This window comes from Opisthocomus hoazin, chromosome 2 (genome assembly GCF_030867145.1).
Source record: "Opisthocomus hoazin isolate bOpiHoa1 chromosome 2, bOpiHoa1.hap1, whole genome shotgun sequence".
In the NCBI taxonomy this organism is placed as follows: Eukaryota; Metazoa; Chordata; class Aves; order Opisthocomiformes; family Opisthocomidae; genus Opisthocomus; species Opisthocomus hoazin.
Genome location: NC_134415.1, coordinates 38922304 through 38943816, shown reverse-complemented (window position 1 = coordinate 38943816; position 21513 = coordinate 38922304). Strand labels below are relative to the sequence as shown.

Here is a 21513-nt window from a genome sequence, read left to right as displayed (position 1 = left end):
AGAAGTCCCCGTTCCTCCTCATTCCTGGTTTTTATTTATCTTGACACCATGCCCTGCTCATCATCACAGTTCCCAAGCTGTCAGGAAGGACAGCCCTCACAGCCCTGCCATCCACCACAGGCCCCTTCGGGCCCACCCACCAGCTCCAGGACTCCCAGAGTAGAGGTCCAGCAGAGCAGAAGGCAGCAGGGATGGAGACTTTTGCTAAGAGCCCGCCTTTGTTACATCATGCCCAGAAAGCCCCCCACTCTTCCCAGTACACAGACAGGTGCAGGAATCGGCCTCTGGTCCCCATTCATCAGCTCTAAGGTGTGGATCATCCCCTCCCGCAAAGCACGGCCAAGATCCCAAATCTGTGCACAAAATGATAACATTTATTGAAAGAGTAAATTTTTTTAATACAAAAGAAAGCTCTGTACATAGTACTGTGATTACTTCCACATCCTTCCAGAAACACAACCCTGGAAACTGGAGGGAAAAAAAAAAAATAATCCCACACACACTTATGCGTACACACGCGCACACACGCACACACACAACCCTCAAACCAGTAAAATGAACTAAAAATGTCACCACACAATAAATGCCATTTCATCCCTGATACACAAGTGTTCTTACAAGTCTGCACTTAAATAAAATACACCATTAGCGTTTAACCAGCAGTTGCCTTCGGGGAGCCAGGGAGGGGATGGAGCCAGACACCCTACAGCAGCAGGGACACTCCTGCCATCCTGGCCCAACAGCTCTGCTCCGCAGTGCTAGCACAAGCAAAGCGGAGCAAAGCCAGGCCACGGTGACTCGCTGGAGCAAAGGACAACGCAAACCCCAACCCCGTCCTTCTCCCTGGATGAACTCCGAGGTACCCAGCCTTGTTTCGGGAGCGTCGCCGAGCAGCTCTCACACACCTAGCAGTGGGCCATGGCACAGCACTCCCCACGTGCTCGGAGCTGCGTGGTACGCGTTGCACTTAGAGCAAGGATGCTAAGGGGAGGCAGCACGCAATGTCACTCTCACCAGATGGGCCACTCCGGTCCCCATGAGCCCTTCCCAGGCCGCAGAACAGACAGAGGGCTGAAAGACTGTTCTGGGAGCTCCTTGCACAGGGGATTTGGGGGGGGGGGGGGTCCCGACCTCACTTATGCACTAAGGAATGGCTGTAGAGGGGGAACTGCAGCCCAGAACTGCAGCCCAGATCGTCAGCTAGGATTCAGTAGATGCCACCCGCACAGAGAGTGGGGATCGGCCGCTGCTGGCTGCTCACCACCCAGGGAAAAGCAGGGATGCCCTATCCCTCAGGCAGTCGCAGGTAGCACTGCTCCACACCAAAAGCACCGACAGAACAGCCGCAGGTCCCAGCACCAGAGGTGAACAGGGAGGCCACCAGAAAACCCAGCCCATCTCTGGCTCCTGGGCACACTGCAAGCCCCTTGCTCCTGAGGGACAGGATTCCCACTTCTAGAGACGAGCCACTGCTTCACACTTGCCTTCTGCCCATTAAGCTCAAAATGATGGGTATGGAGTCCTCAGTACAGGTAAGTGGGAAAAACAAGCAGCCCACTTGGTTCAGCTTGACCCCTGGCACATGCTGGTGGGTGGAGAGCACAGCTTAAACGCTAATGCTGAGGGAACACGTCCAAGGTTACAATACAAACTCAAAAGCAAGGCCCCTTTCCTGCCTCCGTGCCCACCCACCCCTCACCCATCCCCCTGGTACAAACCCCATGAAAACTGTACAGGAGCCAAACTTTTATTCCTTAAAGAATTACATAAATACTGAGTTTAACACTTAGAAAAATAAAGTCATTTTCTTATTTTTTTTTCTTTTTTTTTTTCTTTTTCTTTTTTTCTCCAAGGCTTCTTTTGTCTTTAACTTAAAAAAAAAAAGTTACAGTAGCTGCTTCTTCCCCTAAGGATTCGGCAGCTTCTCTCACTTGCTCACTCTCCCTCCAGGGATAGGGCTAGGTAGCAGAGCCATTCACAGCAACTCCCATGCAGGACCAAGCGTGCTCCAGCCCTTCTCCCTCGGCCTTGCTGAGCCTGCACAGGCATTACAGCTGCTCCTCCACAGCCCAGGATGGCCTGCAGGTCACCCCAGTGCTCAGAGGAACAGCCTGACACATGCCCAGCAGCTCGGTGCCCCACGGGCTCTTCCCTTTGACACTTGAGTTGTTTCTCCACCTTGCATCAGACACAGAGATTTAGAAAGTGCTGGCTGGAGCTGCAGGGGGATGTGGGAAAGACCCGGCCACGTTCCCCTGGGCGTACGGAGTCCACAAGCAGTGCGAGGGCTGAGAGGAGAGCGCAGGGCTCGGCCGGGCACCGAACCCCCCAGGAGCTCGCCAGTGCATTGCCGTGCTCCCGGGCATCCACCGACCACCTCAGCTGTGCGAGGGCAGCTGCCGGGGCCGAGCCGGGCAGGCTGTGAGCCTGCCAGGCAGCCCAGCGAGGAGGCACTGAGGGCAGAGGGCTCGCTGTAGTGCGTACGAGGAGGACGGGGCCACGTGCCGCAGGCTGTGCCCTGCCCTCCCAAAGCAGGGCACAGGGGCCCAGCCAGAGATGCACATGCAAGCTGGCCACTGTCCCCCCTCCAGAGCCCTGGGCAAGTTGCTGCGGCCAGGACCTGTCACCCCCACAAAGGCACATTGCTGAGGCCAGCAGCACAGCCTCGGCCCGCTCCACTCCGTGCTGCGCCCACAGGACAGCTCTGGGTGCAAGCCGAGCACCACGCAGAGCAAACACTCGTGGGCAAGGTGACTCGGAGCGCCCAGGAACCAGAGCCTCCAGCTGGAAACGGCCCACAGTATCTATTTACAGCGCAGAGCAATCCTCCCCTCAAGAGACAAGTTTCTTTGGCTGGCGTGAGACAAGCACAGCTATCGCAGCATCCGAATGCTCCCAAGCCCTGCGTGGCCCCCGCACAGCTCCACCCAGGTGGGTCCTGCAGCCCCAGGCGCATGCCTGTGTGTATGTGTGTGGGTGGGTGGGTGCGTGTGTGTGTGTGTGTGTGCATGTGTGGATGAAGGAAACGTGAAAAGGCAACAATAAATAACTGGTGCAGTCTGTACGAGAGGGAATTACCACCGGCCCCGGCACCAGCGCGACAAGCCAGGGATAGCACAAGGCCGGCAGCGGAGGCCTCTCAGTCACTCTTGGCGCTGTGTGAGGTGTCCAAGTTGACCACCTGCAGCTCCGTCAGGCTGCTGCCACTGCTGCTCTGCTGCCCGATAACAGCCATCTAGAGAGAAAAGGGATGAGGAAGCACCGGTGGACAGCATGCCCCAAGACCCTGTGTGCCAGCAGCCACAGTGACACTGTCCCTTCTGGACACATGTCCAAGGAGGACAAGACTTCCTCACCCAAGCGTGGGCGGCACTGACAGCTTTCCCAGATCTGAGGGCTGGCCCTACTCAAGGGCCCAGGTCTGCCCACACCCACAAAGGACGTGCAGGCAGTGGCAGAGTAAGGACACCCCCTGAACCCCTGCGAGTACCACTCCGCACCTACCTGGTGAAGCTGGACAGCTGAGACTGGGATCTGAACGGTGCCTGATGGGGCTGTCAGGAACACTTGGGGGACGCCACCTGCCACAGAGAGAGAAAGTACAAATGACACCGTCCCTTAAACAGTGTTCCCTCATGGGTCCTTTCTCTGAGCTCCATGGAGCTTCACAAGGATGAAGGTGCCTGTCTGCACGCATGGAGGCATGCCAGGAGAAAGCCACATGCGCTAGTTTTCCAAATGCTGGGAGAAGCAGGCACAAGCCCTCAGTCCAAGTCTTGCCTGCATGGCTTCATGCTGCTTTGTCCCCTCAGGCAACCACACGTCCTCTCCAGAGCCTCGTACTTCCCTCCACTGCCTGCCCCATATGCCACCCATCCCAGCAACCTTCACCCTTTTCCCCCAGCAAGCAGCTCAAGCATTCCTTTGCATAGGAGAAAGGTGGGATCTAAAAGCGCACATCAAGCATCACCCTTGCCAGGCCTTCGTACAGCCACAAGGACCGCTTAGAATAAAGTTCTCTGAAATTAATGTACAGCATAAATACATGCAAGATGAGAAAAATCAGTGTCAGAGCACTTGAGGGAGTCACGACCCAGACAGCCATCTTACCCTGATCCTGGACCTGGCCATGGGACACCTGCATCGCTGAGGGCGCCTGTGAGAAAGCGTTGAGGACTGCAAGTCCACCGTCCGCAAGGCCAGATGTGGGCGCGTACATCACCGCATGTGGGCTGGGGTACATCATGTGGCCACCCACCGTGGTTGGCACAGACGACGTCATGATGGTAGCCGGGAGGGTCACTGGCAGCAGGACAGACTACATGTGAGCCACATGAAAGGAGTCTGCTACACTCACACACCTGCTCAGCACCCCTCCCTCAGCCACCCTCAGCACGCTGTCCTGAAGCAGCACGTGCATGGAGATGCCCACCTTCTCCCAAGTTCTTGGGGAAAAGCCACAGGGAACAGGCAGGAGAGCTCAAACCTCTCCCTTCAAGATTATGAAAGGGCAGAAAAGCACAGTAGCCAAACATCCCAGGACTGAATTCAACTTGAGATACAAGTTTCCCAATGAAGCTTTAATAAAGCTGTTGAACTGGATTCCGCCTGCATCCAGGCACCCAAACTCAGATTTTGCTGAGAGGTGTCCTCTGCATATATAGTAAAAATATCGAGAAGATGTGAGCCAATGCCTTGTACTAGGGGCAACACTGGCTCACTAAGAAACCATGTGAGAACTGGACAACCTGTTCCCAGTTCCATGCTGCAAGTAAGAGCAGACGACGCATCTGGAGAGGTTCTGAAATCCCTTGTAAGGTGCCCTACGCACAGCAGCATCTGCCTAGATATAGCATAGCACAGGGGCTGGCAACAGGGATAAATACAGCTGGGAAACCGTCAGCAAGGCTGGGATAGGGTTGGTCTGAAGACAGATCCTGGTCAGGGAGCAGCCACAAGGTCTATTGGTGTGGGTTGTTATCAGCAGTGGTTATAAACATGGTTCCATAATGTCCCAATTACCTGTTCCACTGGAGGAGGTCTGGGTAAGGTCAGTGCTGCTGTCACTGGAGGGAGACGTTTGCTGTGGTGCCTGGTGCACCTGGATCGCCTGAACTGGGACCTGCTGAGCCATGGTACCACCTGGGGAGATAGAGGAGCCCATAAGCCTCTGGCTCAGCAGGGATACGGGCACTCTGGTCCATGTGAAAGACCCCTGGGTCCTTCTCTGGCCGCACACAGCTCCGCAGCGTGGCTCTGCACTGCACTGGGGACGGCTAGCCAAAAGCGGCATGTGGCAGATACCAGGCCCTGCTCCTTCCCGACACACAGGGGCCAAGGAGGGGTTAGCTGGCCTACAGGGCTCCAGAGAGAAAAGGAAAGGCCACAGCAGCTTTAGTCCAGCTCCCAGGCGGGGTTCAGGAATGTCTGGGGTCCTCCTCACCATCCCTGACTCCACCAAGACATGGCACAGAAGACGCTGAGAGGAGAGGGCCCAGCACATGGCCCCAGCACTGCCCGTGCTCCATCAGCCCTGCAAGGACCATCTCAGTGCACTGAGCAGAACTGCGAGGGCCCAAATGCCCAGGCCAGCCGGGCCCCACTGCCTTCGCTCTCTGGAGCCCAGCTTCACCCTCCACAGGGCACTCCGGGAACAGCCCAGCCTGTGATCTCCAGGACATCACCGTGCCCCACACAGGGATTAGCGACCACTGGGCCATGACGTGCACACCCCAGAGCTGCAGGGGCACAGCCTCCAGCCCAACGCACCTGCTGCAAAGCTCTTCAGCTCCAGAGTCTGAGCTTTGCACAGAAAGCTCCTCCCAGGCTCAGGTCCTGTCTCCGCAGGGAAGAGCAAGGGATGCCACAGAGCAGGAATCACCGGCCATCTCACTCAGGCTGGGCATCTCCCCACGCACCATGCCACAGCGACACACATCCTTTGCTCTCTTAGCTCCTCGAGATCACAAGGGAAATCCCGCTCCCTTGCATGGGATCACATTTTCTGTCAGGGCCCACGGGAGCCATGATGGCCCCAAGACAGCACGCAGGCTATCAGACTCATCGACTTGGGCACAAACAGGCAGGACACAAGAAATACCCTCTCACTCTCAGTGCTGGTCCTCAGATGACGGCTGCCCCCACAAAGGAGAGCCTAGCCCTGCTCTGAAACTCCAGCCAGGAGCACGTCCAGCCCCAGTACAACACCTGGAGAGCCTTGACTGAGCGCAACAAGAAATTCCTACAAAGAACAACAGACACAAGGCAGCCCAGCGGCACCACTCCCTCCTCTGCTCTGGGTCTCTCCTAATCTCTCCTCCGCGCTGTGGTTCTGTGACCGACTGCAGATCCAAATACAAATGCAAGGACAGCTGCTCAGAGCCAAATATTAGCGCTTAAAAGGCATCCATCAGGCACCCGAGCCCCTGCGGTCTCCGTCCACCAGTCCTCCTAGCAGCACAGCTCAGCCTCAGCACAGCTGCACCAGGGACCCGTCTCCTCTGCGTCTGCTAGCCGCAGGGCAAACCGTGGGGCAGGAGACTGACAACCCGCTGCTTCCCTTGGTCTGTACCCCACAGGACGCTGCTCCTGCCTATGCCAAGCATTCTCTGCCCTGCCTTCCCACCTCTCCCCTGCAGCCACAGCCAGGGTACCCTGCGCTCTGCCTCCCCTGTGCTCTGCCTCAGCTGGGGGTCAGCTCTCTGACCAGGACCCCCAAAGATGCCTCCACGCCCCCCCCCCACCTCAAGCAAGCGGAGGAGAAGCGAGTGCTGACCTGTCAGCGACACGATCTGCCCTCCAGCTCTGGCAGGGAAGCGGAAGACTGTCTGTTGTGCCTGCTGCAGCTGTCCCACCGTACCCGAGACCACCTGGCCCTGCTGGCCGGGGAGAGCCAGGGAGTGCGGCTGTAACTGAGCAAGAGGAATGGTAGGGGTCCCTGGAGAAAGGGAAGCACCTGCCGAAAGGAGGGAGAAAGAAAGGCTTTGTCACCACCAGCTCTTTTCACTCCCTTCGGGCTTCTCGGTGCTGCCCTGGGGCCCCAGCTCAGCTCGCTGCCACCATGCCCTTCCCAGCAGCAAGGCCAGCTAGCAGCACTCTAAGGGAACAGTCACTACACGACCCTTCTCCAGCCACCGGCCTGGCTGGGCTCCAGCAAGGAATCCCAGCCAGCTTCACCCTACAGCCGGCAACCACCCTGCTTCCTCCTGCCACGAGGTCTCCTCTCCTCTGGAGACAGCAGCAACACGCGTCGGGTGTGGAGACGGACGGGTGTGGAGACGGACGGGTGCAGTCTTCAGCCCCTAAAGGACACTGACCTGACATGAGGGTGAAGCCGGTGGGTATCGGCATGAGGCCCCCCGACGTCACTGCACTGGCTCCAGTAGTCTTCAGCACTGTCCCGTTGGCACTGGTGACGGCATTGGGGCTGATGCTGGCAGACACTGGCGCCAGGTAATTAGTGATGGGGAACGACGGGCCACTGCTGACCTGCATGGAGGTCGAGGTGGTAGGGGCTGTCTGGATGGTGGACGTTGTCCCCGGCAGGTTTGTGACAGTGAACGCTGGTTTCAGTGCGTCCTGGGGAAGAAGAGATTGTGACAACTCAGACTAGCCCTTGGATCCAGTCAACATCTGCCCATGAGACCAAACCAGGCTCCATAGCTCGCATCCCCGTGCTAAGCCATACCCCCATAGCCTGCTGCCAGCACATGGAGCAAAGCCAGTGTAGCAGAGTTGCTTGTACAAACACGAGGAGACTGTGCCCAATAACACAGCATGAGGAGAGCTGCAGAGAGCTCAGCGTAAACCTTGGATACAAGCCCAGGGCCACACAGGTCCCCTGAGAGACTTCCCCGCAAGACACCAGGGAACGAAGCAAGTCTTCCCCTCCCCAGGAGACCCCATCGCCTCTAAGAAGAGAGCAGGCTCTTTTTGGCACACAACAGGCAAAAGCAGCCCTTGCAGGGACAGACGTAAAGGCAAACACACTGTCTCCTGTCAGGAACACACACCACTTCCCTTATGGCAGGAAACACACGGCCAAGAACAAGGCGAGAACTGGCTCTTAAAGGCAGCTGTACACCGAAAGCAGCACGGGAGAGGTGAGCAAGGCCAAACCCGGACACTGGGGAGGCCCGGACCCAGCCCTGACAGCTGCTTTGGCAGGCCCTGGGGAATGCCTCCACAAATCCCCCGGAGCAAAGGGGAGAACCTGGCCAGGGGAAGCACCCATTTGCCAGGCTGCTAGCCCGCCCTAGGAGATGGGCACGAGGCAAACCCTTCCGAGGGACCCTGCACGCCAGCTCCAGCCAGCGCACACCACAGTCCCGCCACAGTGTCCGAGCCCTGCACCCATCCGAGGACAGCATCGCCAGAGACGCTGAGCGCCGGGAGGAAAGGGCCCTGTGCTGGGCCAACGCTAGCCTGAGAGACTGGCCTCCCGGCTCTAGGAACGAGCGAGGAACACGTGTGTCATGCTGCAGGGCACATAACACCCCAGCTTCCACAGCCACAAAGCACATGGCTGGATGCAACTCGGACCTGCAGGAGCCAACCAAGCCCAGCATGATTCCTGCTGCCCCTGGCAGTTACACTGCACCCAACACACCGCCTTTGCCCAAATCCCCTTTTGGGATACCCAGGGTCTCCACGGCCTCTCTCCTGCCCGGCTCAGCTGGCCAAGAGCAGACTGCACGTACAGTGCTCCACAGGAGACCGTGCCTCAGGCCACAGGGGACCTGCTGTCCCCATGCCCTGCCATGGCTGCCAGCACGCTTTGGAAGAGTTAAGGCTGCCACACTCCCACCCCTCCCGCTGCAGGCTGGTGGGCCCAGCTCTCCCACGTGCTAAGCCTTGTTCCCAGCTTGTCAAGTTGCCAGGAACGAGGAATTCACAGCTCAACGAACAGCTAAAAAAGGGAAGGCAGCCCATTTTGGACAGGGGGAGCCAATCCCGGGCACTCAGCCGTGCCCCAGGGCCTTGGGGAGGGAGGAGAGCAACGCCCCTCTGCCTTGGCACCGCAGTCCCTGAAGTCCGAATTAGAAGAGGCACGTGATAACAGAGTGGAGCCCAGCAGAGGCACTTTCCATTAGCTCAACCACAAACCCCTGCCATCCCACATGGGACACGGAGGCTGTGGGCGCCCTGCCCACGTGGGTGACAGGGCAGAGCTCCCCCCAGCCCACTAGGCCATGGGAGCCATAGCAGAGCAGGGTGGGTCCTGTTCCCAGCCAGAAAAGCCAGGCTCCCTCACCCCCAGGTGTAGTCCTGAAGCTGTACACCAGAAATATAGTCCCCAAGAAGCCAGGGCACTTAGCATCCCCCCAGCTCCGTACTCTCAGGGCCGGAGGAGGCATCCCAAAAGATTCATAGCACCCTACTCGGGGGGGTTTCCCAGGACTCCCTAGCAGCATGAGGGCAAAGCCCTTCACAATCAGAACAGCAAATGTGCTTGGGAAGGATGTTGTGCCAGCAGGCTCAAACCACATGACATATCTCTGCTCTCCCTGCTCTGCCACAGGTGAGACTCAGATTCCTCCCATCTTCGCTGTGCTTCTCTTGGGCTGCAGAAATAGCTCCCAGTACAGAAAGAGAGCTGGGACAGACCCTGGGACTGGGCACCCTTTGCCTTCTCCCCATGCCTGTGTGGGATGTCTCAGAGCCCCTGGGCACCCTGGCTTCCCCCAGCACCCTGCAAAGCCCAGACCACATGCACGAGGCAAGCCTTCAGTAGCAGCCCAAGTCATGGGTCACCTTCAGCAGGGATCACCCAAGGGGCCACGGACAAGCCCCAAGGCAGCACAGCAGTCCTGAAGGCCCTTACCCTGCTGATCCAGCTGCACAACCACCCCCCACCATAGCTCACTGCAAACTTCAGTTTGCAGAGCAGTGCTTGGGGAACCAACACGCAGCAGAGGGGTGCAGTGCAGCAGCGGTACATGTCTGCACAGACCCACACCGCTGTACATGCTTGATAAATGCTATACAGCATGAGTGGACCACAGGGCATGGCCCAGGCCACCTGATGCCATCCTGGACCATAGTAGGCCTTGGGGACAGAAACTATCCCACTCCACAGTTTCTGGGGGCTGCCTGGGACAATGCGTGGCCCAGAGGCCCTGGCCAGCATCACTCCATGCATGTTGCAGGACAACTGGCCTTGGAGGTACATGGGAAATCCCAATCTGGTCTCTAACACCTTGTCTGCATTGCAGATGGGGCAGAAAGTCCCACCTTTCCCCCATCCCAAAAAGAGATGACCAGATCAGGGCTACTCCCATGCTCTCACCCCCAATCTGGAGCCCCTGTGCTCCCTCCAAAACCCTCTCTCCCACATAACTACACCCAGGAGATGACATGAGGGCACTGTGTCCTTTGGGGCCCACAGAAGATCAGACAGGTCAGTGCACAGCAGCAGTATCACTATGAGGGTATAGCTGCTGTCTTGGAAGTACAGCACACCCCAGTCCCAGCTGCAGTCTGAGCTGAGCTCCATGGCAGGGATTTTGGGTTTGGCACAGCAGGAGGATCTCATAGCTGCTGCTGGCTGTAGCGCAAAGGAATACCAGCAGGCTGCTGACTGCAGGTAACAGCCTGGCTGCTCTGCTCCCTGCTCTGCTGCAGCAGCTGAACACAAGCAGGTTTTGTCCACACAGAGGTCCGAGAAGCAGAGTTCACAGGAAGGCCAGGGAGCAACTGCCCAGCTCTCTCAAGAGCATCCCATCTGGCTGGACCTGACAGTCCAGGCACTTAATTTCCTGCCACCTGCTGCAGTGAGGCACCCATAACCCAGCCCTGCGTACCACCCACCTAGCACGGCCCACCCACAGGCTCCCTTCACCCTCAGAGGGCTCCTTGGTCTACCTGACTTGGGCTGATCTCTGCCAGAACACCAAACTGTGCTTCCAGCCCTGCAGAAGGCACAGCAGGACTGGGGAGGGTCAGGGTGGGACTGTCCACAGCCCCCGAGCTTGCCATGACAAGAACCCTCAGCAGGTTAGGGGTTGGTTTAGGCAGAATATCAAGCAGAAGACAGGGCCACAGGGCTCCTCCAGCCCTACGCCAAATGCTGGCTGCAGTCACAAGGCACCCCATGCTAAGCATTACCACTGGGATGGAGCTTGCAGGGCACTAAGTGGGAGTAGTATCAGAAAGCAGGCACGGAGAAGTTGTGTTAAGATCTCCTCTGCAGAGTACCTGCACCCCAAAAGCATAGTTCCTTTGAGGCCACCCAGCAGTATTTTAAGGGAAAATCTTAAGGAACCCAATGTGGACAAGCCCCACGCCAGGGACAGGCCAGCTGCCACGCACAGTGCTTCCTGCCCCTCCAAATTACTCCAGGCACAGGTAATTTGTCTCCTTATAGAATGCCCACAGGACTTGCCTTTTCATCCAGGAGAAGCCCAAGAGACACAAGTCCTTACAAATGCAGGCTGCACAAGGGGGCAATTGCTGGTGACAACAGACTTCGGTGCATACTGCACAGGGCTGGCACAGCTCACACTAGGAATCAGAGGCACCCAGGGGAGTCAGCCAGACTGGGACAGCCAGGACTGCTGTTGGGCTCCCATCAGTGGAAAGCCTTCCCAGGGACTCTTCCAGGCTCCAGCACAGAGCTTTCCAGCCAGCAACACCTTGGCCCACCACAGCTCCTCTGCCTGCAAGGATCTCTGGGACTGCTGCTATTTCTCAGGGCTCAGCAGCAACAAGCTTTCGCTGGGTGCAGCACTACACACACACAGGGAAGGGGCCATGGAGGAATCGTGGCTGCCGTGACCAGAGCTACTGGGCTGCCACAGGATACAAACACGCAGCTGAACACCCCTGCAGCCTCAGACAACCTGCTGGGCACGTCTCAGGGCTGCACTCGCTGCCTTTGGGATTACACCACAGAGATCTCAAACACCCTCCCCTCCAGGTTCTGTCTGCCCAACGTTTAGCGGCGACCGCATGGCAAGGATGCTGCTGTGGCTTATGCACCGTTGGCTGGAGGGATCCTGGGGCAAGGCTGCAGCTCCTCTGGAAGGATGCTTTTGCAGCAAGCCCAGCACTCACACCATGAGCACAGGCACAGTAGAGCTGCAGCAACTCGCCACACCCTACAGCGCTCCACGCACGCCGGGGAAGCTGCGGCACAACCCCCAGTCCAGCATATCATCCCAGCCTTGTGCCACAAACCCCCCTGCCTCCCACCTCCACGCGCCGCAGACCCGAGCACCAGCCTGCAAAGGCAGCAGCAGGGATGCGGGAGCCAGCTTTCTCGCAACAGCACCAGTGGACGCAGGGACGACGGACAACGCACCCACGGACAGGCCCTCTGCAGCACCCTGGGCGAGAGGCCACAATAACACGGGCAGGCAAGGGCCGGCGCCTGCAGGGACACCAGGCAGGGAGCAGAAACGGCCCGTCCAGCCAAATGTTTCCATTCCCCATGTCCTCCCTGCCCCCTTCCAAAACAGCACCAAAGCAAGAGACAGCTGCAGCTTATAAGGAATGTGAGGGGCCCTGCCAGGGACTCTGGCGAGGGAAACCAGGCCTTATAAGGCCATGGAGGCAGAATCAAATTTTTATCAATGAGTGCAAGAGCATGGAGACGCCTGGGGAGAGATAACAGTGCTGAGAGCTGGCCGGGGGGGGTGGGCTGAGCCGGCGGGGAGCCCCACTGCAGAGGCCAGGGCCAGGACACCTGCCACCCACTTCCCTCCCTCCCTGAATCACCTCCACCACCAGCCAAGCGAAGGAGCCAGCCCCGAGAGGCCACGGCATGAGCTCGCTGGAGTCGCAGCAGAAGAAGTTCCGTCCTCAGCTTCCCAAGCTACCATTCAGGGAGGGCTGGGGATGATCAGGGCTCTGGGCACAGCCCGTGCCCCCCAGGGTGCCCAGCCGAGCACAGGAGCGTTACCTTGGTCTCCCCACTGCTGTCCGACTCGGACACTTGGTAGGTGAGGTCCGTCTCCTCAAAGCCCGTGGCACTCATGCGCTGGTCAGTGGTCGGGTCCGAGCGCGGGGGCGAGTCCGGGGAGTTGAGGCACGTTTGGATCAACGCCTTCCCCGTCTCACTGGTGATCATGGGCTGCAGCTTACGCGTGGCAAACGTGTACACATGGCCCGTCTCGCTGGCCACCAGCAGCAGGACTTGAGTGCCGGTCAGCGTGGAAAGCTCGTAGGCCTGCCAGCAGCACAAGGGAAGAAGAGGGAGTCACAGACAGCAGGGACACGTACAGTGCAGGCCAAGCGTCCCTGGCATGTCCCTGCGCTCCCAGCATGGCCCCCCTTCTGCTCACACCAGCTCCAGCTCCCTGCCACCCCAGAGGAGCTGTGGCCTCGAAAACCAACTCAAGACTGGTTCCCTACAGGTTGAAGCGCCCATGCTGCGTTCCCATCTCCTTCAGCATGCCCTTAGGGAACGTGCACGCCAACCAGCCACAGAAAAAGAGTGGTCCCCTCAGGAGAGTAGCCCGAGGACACAGGGACGCTGGGCTGCTGTCCCTGTTCTGGAAATCCCACCCGCTTCTCCAAATTGGTCTGGATACCTCCCCCCTCACCTCTGCCGAGCCATGTGAAAAGATGCTGCTCAGCCCACGTGTCTCTGCTACCTCCTCACCCACACCCCACACCCCAGCCAGGCCAGGACCCAGACTCCCCTCTCAGGCTTCACAGCCCTGAGCGCAGCTGCGCCCAAACACCCCTGCGGCGAGGCCACCACCCCCCAGGACCGACCCGTCGAGGCGAGGAAGGACACTCTTCACGGGCCATCGCGGCACACCCCGCGGTCCCGGCACAAGCTGCCAGAGACGCGACGGCCTCTCCCCGCACCCCACGGAGCCGGGGTCTGCCCAGGGCCACCCCACCGCCGTTCCCACCTCTCCCGGGGCGCGCCGAAGCCCAGCTCCGGTGGGATGCGGCGCTGCCCGGTTGTTCAGAGGCAGCGGGGACGCGGAGAAGCCAGCGGCGCCCAACCGCACGCAGAAACCCCCCGGAGTTTCTCATCCGTCTTCGTGCGGCGGCTCCGGGAACCGGGGGGGGGGGGGGGGGGGGGGGGTTGGGGAACCGAGGGGGCCGGGCCACAGGACCGGCACGGCACCGGGCAAACGGCTCACGGAGAGGGGCCTCCCGGTCAGCTCCGGAGCCTGGCACCGGGACGGGCCTCCCGGGGCGCAACAACCGGCTGGGGAGCGCCGGGCGCACCCGGCATCCCCCGGCCCCGGGGCTGCGCGACCGTGACCTCCCGCGGAGGCCGCCGGGACCGGCCGCAGGCGACGACCGGCCCCGCCGGAGGCTCCCGCGCAGCCCCCCGGAAGGAGCTGCTGCCGGCCCCCCCTGCGGGACTGGGAAGCCGCCACCGTTTCCGGGCACGGCCCCGCCGGCCGGCTCCGCGCTCGGCCCGGCCGCGCACCGCCCAGGGCTCCCGCCGGGCCGCCGCCGTCCCCCCCCACCCCGGGGCCGCACCTTCTTCATGATGCCGGTCTTCCTCTTGCTGAAGGTGGTGTAGCGCCGCAGCTTGTTGTCGATGAACTCCATCTTGATCTTCACCCGGCCCCGCGTCTTCTTGCCGGGCTTGGCGCCGCTCACGGCCCCGCCGCCCCCGCCGACGCCGCCGCTGTAGGCGGCCGCCGCCGCTCCCGCCGCGGGCCCCGCTGCCGCCGCCGCCGCCTCGGGCAGGCCACGCTTCACGCCGCGCCGCTCGCCGCCCAGCTCCTCCTCCTCGGCCGACTCCGAGTCGCCCTCGCTGCCGCTGTACAGCGCGTCCCGCTCCAGGCGGCCCCCGGGCGGCCCCGCCGCCGCCGCCCCGCCGCCGTTCGCCCCACGCGGCACCGGCGACCGGCCCAACCCCGAGCCGCGGGCCAGCGCGGCGGCGGCGCCGTTCCCGGCCCCGGCCTGGCTCGGCAACATCGCGGCGGCGAGCGCGGGTCGGGTCGGGCCGGGTCAGGCCGGCCCCGCCATGGCCCCGCCGCCCGCTCCGCGCTCACGGCCCCGCTCCGCCGCCGCCCCCGCCGCGCCGCACCGCCCCCATATAAAGCGACCCAATGTTGCCTTTTATGGCGAAGGCGCTCCTTATATGGGGCGAGCCGGCGCCCCGCCGGGAGGCGCCACTCCATTGGCTGGCGGCCGCCGAGCGCCCGCGCCCATTGGCCGGCGGCCGGCGTTTGATTTGCATACGTTCCGGCTGCGCTCGCGTCACTCCCGGATTGAAACACGCAGGGAGGCTCTTAAAGAGACAGGCGCCCGAGCGGCGCGGACGGGGCGGGCCGGCCGGCAGCGGGAGGAGGCTGCGCCGGGACACCCAGCCCTCGCCGGCCGCTGCCCGCTGCTGGTTCCGGGCACTCGCGTCCTCGCCGGGGACACACCGCCTGGCTGAGACAGCCGCCCCCTCGTCGGGGCGCAGCCGGGGGGGGGTCCGCGCCCCCGCCGGCCTGCCCGACCCTGGGCAGCCCCCCGCCCTCGCTGCTCCCACACCGCTGCGGGGCCTGCCCGCGGTCAGGGGGCTCGGAGGCGCCCGGAGGGCCCGCGGGGGTGCTCAGGACTAGGCACAACCGACAGACGCGTGGCCCACCACAGGCTGGGACCGATGGGAAGAAACAGGGTCTCCGTCGAACGAGAGGGGCCACAGCTACCTGCAGGCCCGCGGGAGGAGAGAATGGGGTCCTGTACCGCAGCTGCCCGTGGGCAGGACAGACCGCCCGGACACCTGTCCTCGGGGAGATGGCTGGGCTGGCCCCAGCAGAGCCGCAGAATCGTTTGGGATGGAAGGGACCTTTAAAGTTCGTCCCATCTTGACCTCCCTGCAGAGAGCAGGGGCACCTTCAGCCAGACCAGGCTGCTCAGAGCCCCGTCCAGCCTGACCTCGAATGTTTCCAGGGATGGGGCATCTACCACCTCTCTGGGCAACCTGTGTCAGTGCCTCACCGCTCTCATTATAAAAAATTTCTTCCTCATATCCAGTCTGAATCTACCCTCTTTCAGTTTAAAACCATTACACCTTGTCCTATCACAACAAACCCTACCAAAAAGTCTGTCCCCACCTTGCTTACAAGCCCCCTCCAGGCACTGGCAGGCTGCAGTAAGGTGTCCCTGCAGCCTTCCCTTCTCCAGGCTGAACAGCCCCAACTCTCAGCCTTCCCTCACAGGAGAGGTGTTCCAGCCCTTGGATTGTTCTTGTGGCCCTTGTGTTGGCACACAACAGACAGGGGCCCATGTCCACCCCTACCCTGCAGCTCAGAGGGTTCGAGGCCACATCCTCTGCTCAGGTGTGAACCAGGACCTCCACGGCAGAGGGACAGCCCACACGGGCAGGACAACCAGGTGCCAGGCAGGCTGCAGATGGGTGAGCAAGGGTGCGGGAGGGACCATGTGGCCCTAGAGCTTGAAGCCATGAGGACAGAGCCACATCCTTGGCTGAGAAACAGGCTCTCCCACACCCTCTCCTACAAACAGGAATTGCAACCCAGGGCAAGACTTCACCTCCGCCAGCACCAGCCCTGCCACAGATCCATTTTGCCTCCGGGGCAGAAGAGGGTTCTGCAGCTTGCGCAATCCCTTTCCATATCTGCCTCATCACTCAGAGGACGTGCACGCTTGCCACCAGCCTTCACAGCTGTCTCACACTCTTTAGGGCCGACCTCCTACAGAGCGAGGGAGTAACTGCAAAACCAAACACCCCCCCCCCCCGCCTCGCCGCTGCCGCCTCCCCCTCCTCCCCGCCAGCCATGCTCCTCCAGTGAGCACACATGCCATTTATAGCTCCCAGCGGGGCTGCTGGGACTCACATGCCTCCCATCACATGCCCTGGCCACTCTCCTTCCGAGCTGAGCGCAAACTACACCTGGCACAGGTGAGACGGAGGCCCTGCCGCGTCACACCAGCCTGAGCTTCCAGGCTGAGCGAGACCCTCTGTGTGGCTGGAGGCACCAGTTAGGCTGAGAGCAACCAGCATGTAGATCTGAGAGCCAGAGCCAGGCCGGTCCGCAGGCTCAGCACAAGTGTGCGACCGCTCCAGGTACCAGGATGGCGGTTTCTCTCGCCCACGGGGCTGCTACACGCTCCCTCCTTCCCTGTCCCCCTGGGCCTTTTGACTGCAGGCCCACGTGGAGGCCTTTTGCTCCCCAGGCTGCAGGAGAGTTCTGCACAGGGAAGAGGTGAGAGCTGGCTCGTTTTGGGCTGGCTCAGCCCTTCTGCTGCCATCCTCTTCCTCCTTAGCCTAATCTTGGGGATGTTTTCTGAGGAGTTTGTACCACTTGTGCTCCGCATGGGACAAGAGCATCAACCTGCCTCTGAGCTTCCCGGGACGCCAGTCTCTCGCCAGGGCAGTCAGACACAGGCTGTAGAGCCAAGCCCTGTCCCCAGGCCACCATCACCCACAGGACACAAATTTCCAGCCACACTGGACCTCGCTAACCAAACCAGCACCCAGCGGCAGTAGAAAGCAGCTTAAACCAGGTTTTAGGCTGCTTGACAGTCCCATTTTATCTTCAGAGCTGTTCTCATTTACAACCCCCCAGTCATATAATTCATATTTTTAACCTCCTTCTTGCACAGCTGTGGGCACAGCGCTTGGCACTATGCCATAAAAGCCTCTTGCCCAGTTGTCCCCAAGGATCCCTCCAGACAAGCTGCTGCCTGTGCCAGCTCCACTGTAATACGGGCCCTGCCGCCAGCTGCCCCCAGCCCTCCATGTCCCTTTTACACCCCTCCTCTAGCCCACTGCAACAAGCCCTTTCTCATCCTTTCCCAGCTCTTCATCTATATTTCAACTGGGAAACTATTAAACACCCTCTGCGTTCAATGCTGGGGTTGTGATGGTTTCCATCTTGTTGCTGCTCTTCTTACCAGTGATACTTCAGCTGCTTTTTTGACTGCTGCTGAGTACAGGTAGATGCTCTTTTTTTAACGGTAAGAACCAGATTGGAGGTACTGCTGCACAGGTAAAACGAGCTTAGGGCCTTTCTTAACATGCTTTTTTTTGTCAGCAGAGGGGTGCTTCTGCCCTTTGTACACCTTACCAGGGAACAGCACGAGCGGGGCTGCTCCACAAGGGGTGACTAGCCAGCATCTAAGGGTGACCCCATGCCCTCGCTACCAGGCATAGTCCCACGGTACCTGAGCAGAGACAGGCGTCGGCGACAGGGCCCATCCACAGAGCAAGCGATGAACCAAGTCCAGCATCCACCCAGTCAGGAAACGGGGCCAAAATCAGGACTGGGTAACAAGGCTGCAATATATGCCTAGAAGACAGGGCTAGATGCAAGGCTGAAACGGGAACACCTACAAGATTGCTCAAAATAAGACCAAAGCCCCAGGCTTGAGCTTAAAGGCAGCTCAAGAGGGTGGGAGGTCCCAGCTGAGGCTGCTTAGGACAATTCAGGCCATTAGCTCCACCACAGGTGCCTGCCACAGCGGCGTTAGAGGCACGGGGCAGTAGATGACATCAGAGCAAACCAAAAAGTGCTTCTTCAAGCTGAGTAGCGGATCTGTGCATTCATTGCCCCAGGGTGCTCAAAGTATGTACAGTGGCAGGGGGAACTGGGAGAACTTTCTGGCAAGGAAAAACATCGAGGATGGCTGGAAATACCTGGTTTAGAGATGCTTACGCTTCAGTGAGTTGTTAGCTGGGACAGTGCATACCTGCTTGCTATCCTCTTACGCCGTTCAGTAAAAGTTCCATTTCGGCCACAGCTGGTGGCCCACTAGATGGACCTTTTCTCTAATGGAGCCGTGCTGTTCTTTCTGGCCCTGCACACCACAGGTTGTGTTCCTTTCCCAAGGTTTTTTTTTTAAGATGTTCCCTCGATTTGGGCTGAGGCAATTGGATCCCACCTCTGTCAGCTGTCAAAGTCCTCTCATTCTCCTGCAGGGGCTCCAATTCCCTGCTCTCCTCCACCGCATTTAGCTTGCTGTTTCCAATTAGTTTGGCCAACATCTGTCCCATCCCCAAGGATACAGAACGTTTTCATGACATCACTCCCAAAAATACACAATCCCAACCCCCATCTTTCTGCACCCTTTGGGTCTGGAGTTTGTCCTAGCTTTGGTGGCTTTCCATTTGGGTGCTTCCCTGTAGTCACCAGGTCTTGACTGCATGGGAAGCAGGCACTGGTGCCCACAGCGTGTGTTGGGATAAAGCTGAGCACCCTGTCCTGACACTGGTCACAGAACTGGCCCGCTGCAGCCATGCCATTCCCTCACAGTACGCAGAGATACTTGGATGCATGCAGCTGGCAGAGCAAGGATGTCACTCCAGAAGTTCTTGTTATCTCTATTCCCTCTCCCTGGCATCACAGAGATGCTGCTTGCCTAGGCCACCACAAGTGATGGTACCTGGATCCACCTCCAGCCCGCGCAGGAGCATTTTGAGCAAGCACAGCAATAGTCCTGCTACTCTGCCTGTTGTGTCCAACATGAGGCAGCAAGGTGGGAGGACAAGGGGTCATTCATTGCGGCCAAGATGCAGGTGGCCTTCACCCTGGGACTGAGACTCAAGGTCACTTGCTGGCCTGTCTGTCACTTGATGCTGTACAACTGCTCTTACCCGCCCCTCACCTCCCAGACAGCCTCAGAGGAAGAGCACCAATGACCAGGATGGAGTAGGTAACCCCTGCTGAGGGACGAGCTGAGGTGCTGCAGCGTAGGAATGCTAGTCTAGCTAGCAGGATCGAGTGACAGGCTGCGATACGGTCTATCCACAAGCGCCCAAGGAAGCAGTTGCAGAATCAACTGGGAGTATTTCTGGGGCAAGAGGTGCTCTAGAGGTAAAGAGTACCACAGGGACGCACAGGCAAGACAGGACACATTAATTAGTGACTTGGCTGCAGGCATCAGCCCACCCTGTGCAGCCATCCTGCCTGAGACATAGGGCAGCAGGCAGGAAAGTCCACAGGAATGGGATGAATAGGAGAGATGGAATAAAAGGACAAGAAACAACAGCAAATGCCTGTGAGAGGTCGCTTGCAAGTTGGAGAACATGCATGCAACAGTGCTACGGCACTTGCACGCTTCAAAAGGGTTGCGTACACATTGGGAAGGACTAGGAGGAGCGACAAGAGGGATATGGAGCTGCCAGGGGGAGAGAAGACTCATCCTGAGACCTTTGTTCAGAACAGCTTCTTGCGGTGTGCACAATGCCACCAGCCCCAAGCTGTGGCCAGGCCATCTGGACAACGGTCACAGAGGCAGCAAGGGTTCAGGGTGGCAATGACCTGCTGCCAAGCCCACCATGAGAAGGAACACCAGGTCTAGGAAGGAAAAAGGGGCCCAACAGTCAGCCACAGCCACATCTTAACTCACCAAGAGCCCTTGGCCTGGGGAGACTCCACAGCTTCCAGCTGCAAGACACATTGCAAGTGTCGGGAAAGGGACACTTTTGACAACTCCGGTGTATAGCCAGCAATCTTGCTTGCACCTAGACAGGCCCAGCTGACGCTGTTCCCAAGCCCTGGACCAAATCTGAGCTCAGAGCTAGCTAGTACATTCCAAGAAACGAGCCCTCTTCATCCTCCAGCATCTCCATGGCCTCTCTGGGTAGCAGAGGTGGGAAGGGGATCTGGCACAGTTCTGGTCCATCCCTGCTTAAAGCAGAGCCAACTAGATTGCGTTGTTCAGGATTTATCTGGTCCAGGGTTGAGCATCTCTGACAATGGAGATCCCACAGCGTCTCTGGGACTGTCTCAGACCTTTACTGCCCTTGGGAGGAAGCATTTTTCCTAACATCTGATGTGAATTTCCCCTGTGCAGCTTGTGCCCATCGCCTGAAGTCCAGCCCCAGCGCAGATCTTTCTCTGTGATCGCCCAACCCAAAGCTGTGCAGCAAGTGAAACTGCTGGTCTGCAGCCTGGCCAAACCCAGGGTCCCACTCTGGCTCCAATGGAAAAGGCCTACCCTGCACAGGCTTGGCTCGTGTTCATGCCGTGGGGACAGGGGCTTCTTGTCTATCACCTGCCCACCCCTCCTTCCCCAAGGAGAGACTGCCAGGACCCTGCTGCTGCTCAGGGCCATTGGCAGAGGGGACAGGGCTGAGACCACGTAAGTCAGCAGGAGTCCCCCCAGTAGCCCCATCCAGACCTGGCCCTGCTAGCTCCTCAGTCCAGTAAGAAGCAGCAGCTGAAATCTCCTGTGCAAAACCACAACCCAGTGGTGGCTGCAAAGCGGCCGCAGGGGTGGGTGCACAAACCCAGTTACAAAGGAGAGAAGTTGCTACGAAAGCTTGGCTCCCTGACCAGTTTGTCCAGAAGTGCTTGCCTGCAGGGAGTCCGAGGGACAATTTCGCTGGAGACATGTGTCCCTCTTGGAAAGCAACCCACAACTGCCCGGAGAGACAGTAAGCGCTGAGGCACAGTGCTCCCTCAGGACAAAGCAGCCTGGCAACGGCATCTCAGATCCAGCCAGAAAGAGGGCAAAAGGGTTAAACACAGGAGACAGACGCCCGAGGAACTGGCCCCCAACCCTTCTCAGGAACCATGTGGAGGACAACAGTCAAACATCCATCTGACAGCAGCGTCTTACAAAGACCAAAAAAACCAA

General features: G+C 59.4%; 1 protein-coding gene across 2 annotated transcripts; it reads right to left on the bottom strand.

The window, feature by feature from the left end:
* Positions 1-352: 352 nt before the first annotated feature.
* Positions 353-14973, bottom strand: SRF (serum response factor). Of its 2 annotated transcripts, XM_075413284.1 has the most exons (8): positions 14449-14973; positions 12902-13168; positions 7317-7578; positions 6776-6955; positions 5023-5142; positions 4111-4302; positions 3505-3581; positions 353-3235 (listed from the first exon to the last, which is right to left on the bottom strand). In XM_075413284.1, exons 1-8 carry the CDS (start codon positions 14890-14892, stop codon positions 3140-3142), a joined length of 1638 nt encoding a protein of 545 aa, XP_075269399.1. In that variant the 5' UTR covers positions 14893-14973; the 3' UTR covers positions 353-3139. The 2 variants fall into 2 exon arrangements, with proteins under 2 accessions (XP_075269399.1, XP_075269400.1); XM_075413285.1 differs by lacking the exon at positions 6776-6955 and having other exon boundaries at positions 14449-14969.
* Between the last annotated feature and the right edge of the window lie 6540 nt (positions 14974-21513).

Coding starts and splice junctions, on each gene's coding strand:
- SRF (XM_075413284.1), bottom strand. CDS start 14,892: ATGTTGCCGAGCCAGGCCGGGGCCGGGAACGGCGCCGCCGCCGCGCTG. Junction 13,169..14,448: donor AGACCGGCATCATGAAGAAG/GTGCGGCCCCGG, acceptor TGCTGCTGGCAG/GCCTACGAGCTTTCCACGCT. Junction 3,236..3,504: donor CAGCTGTCCAGCTTCACCAG/GTAGGTGCGGAG, acceptor TTTTCTCTCTAG/ATGGCTGTTATCGGGCAGCA.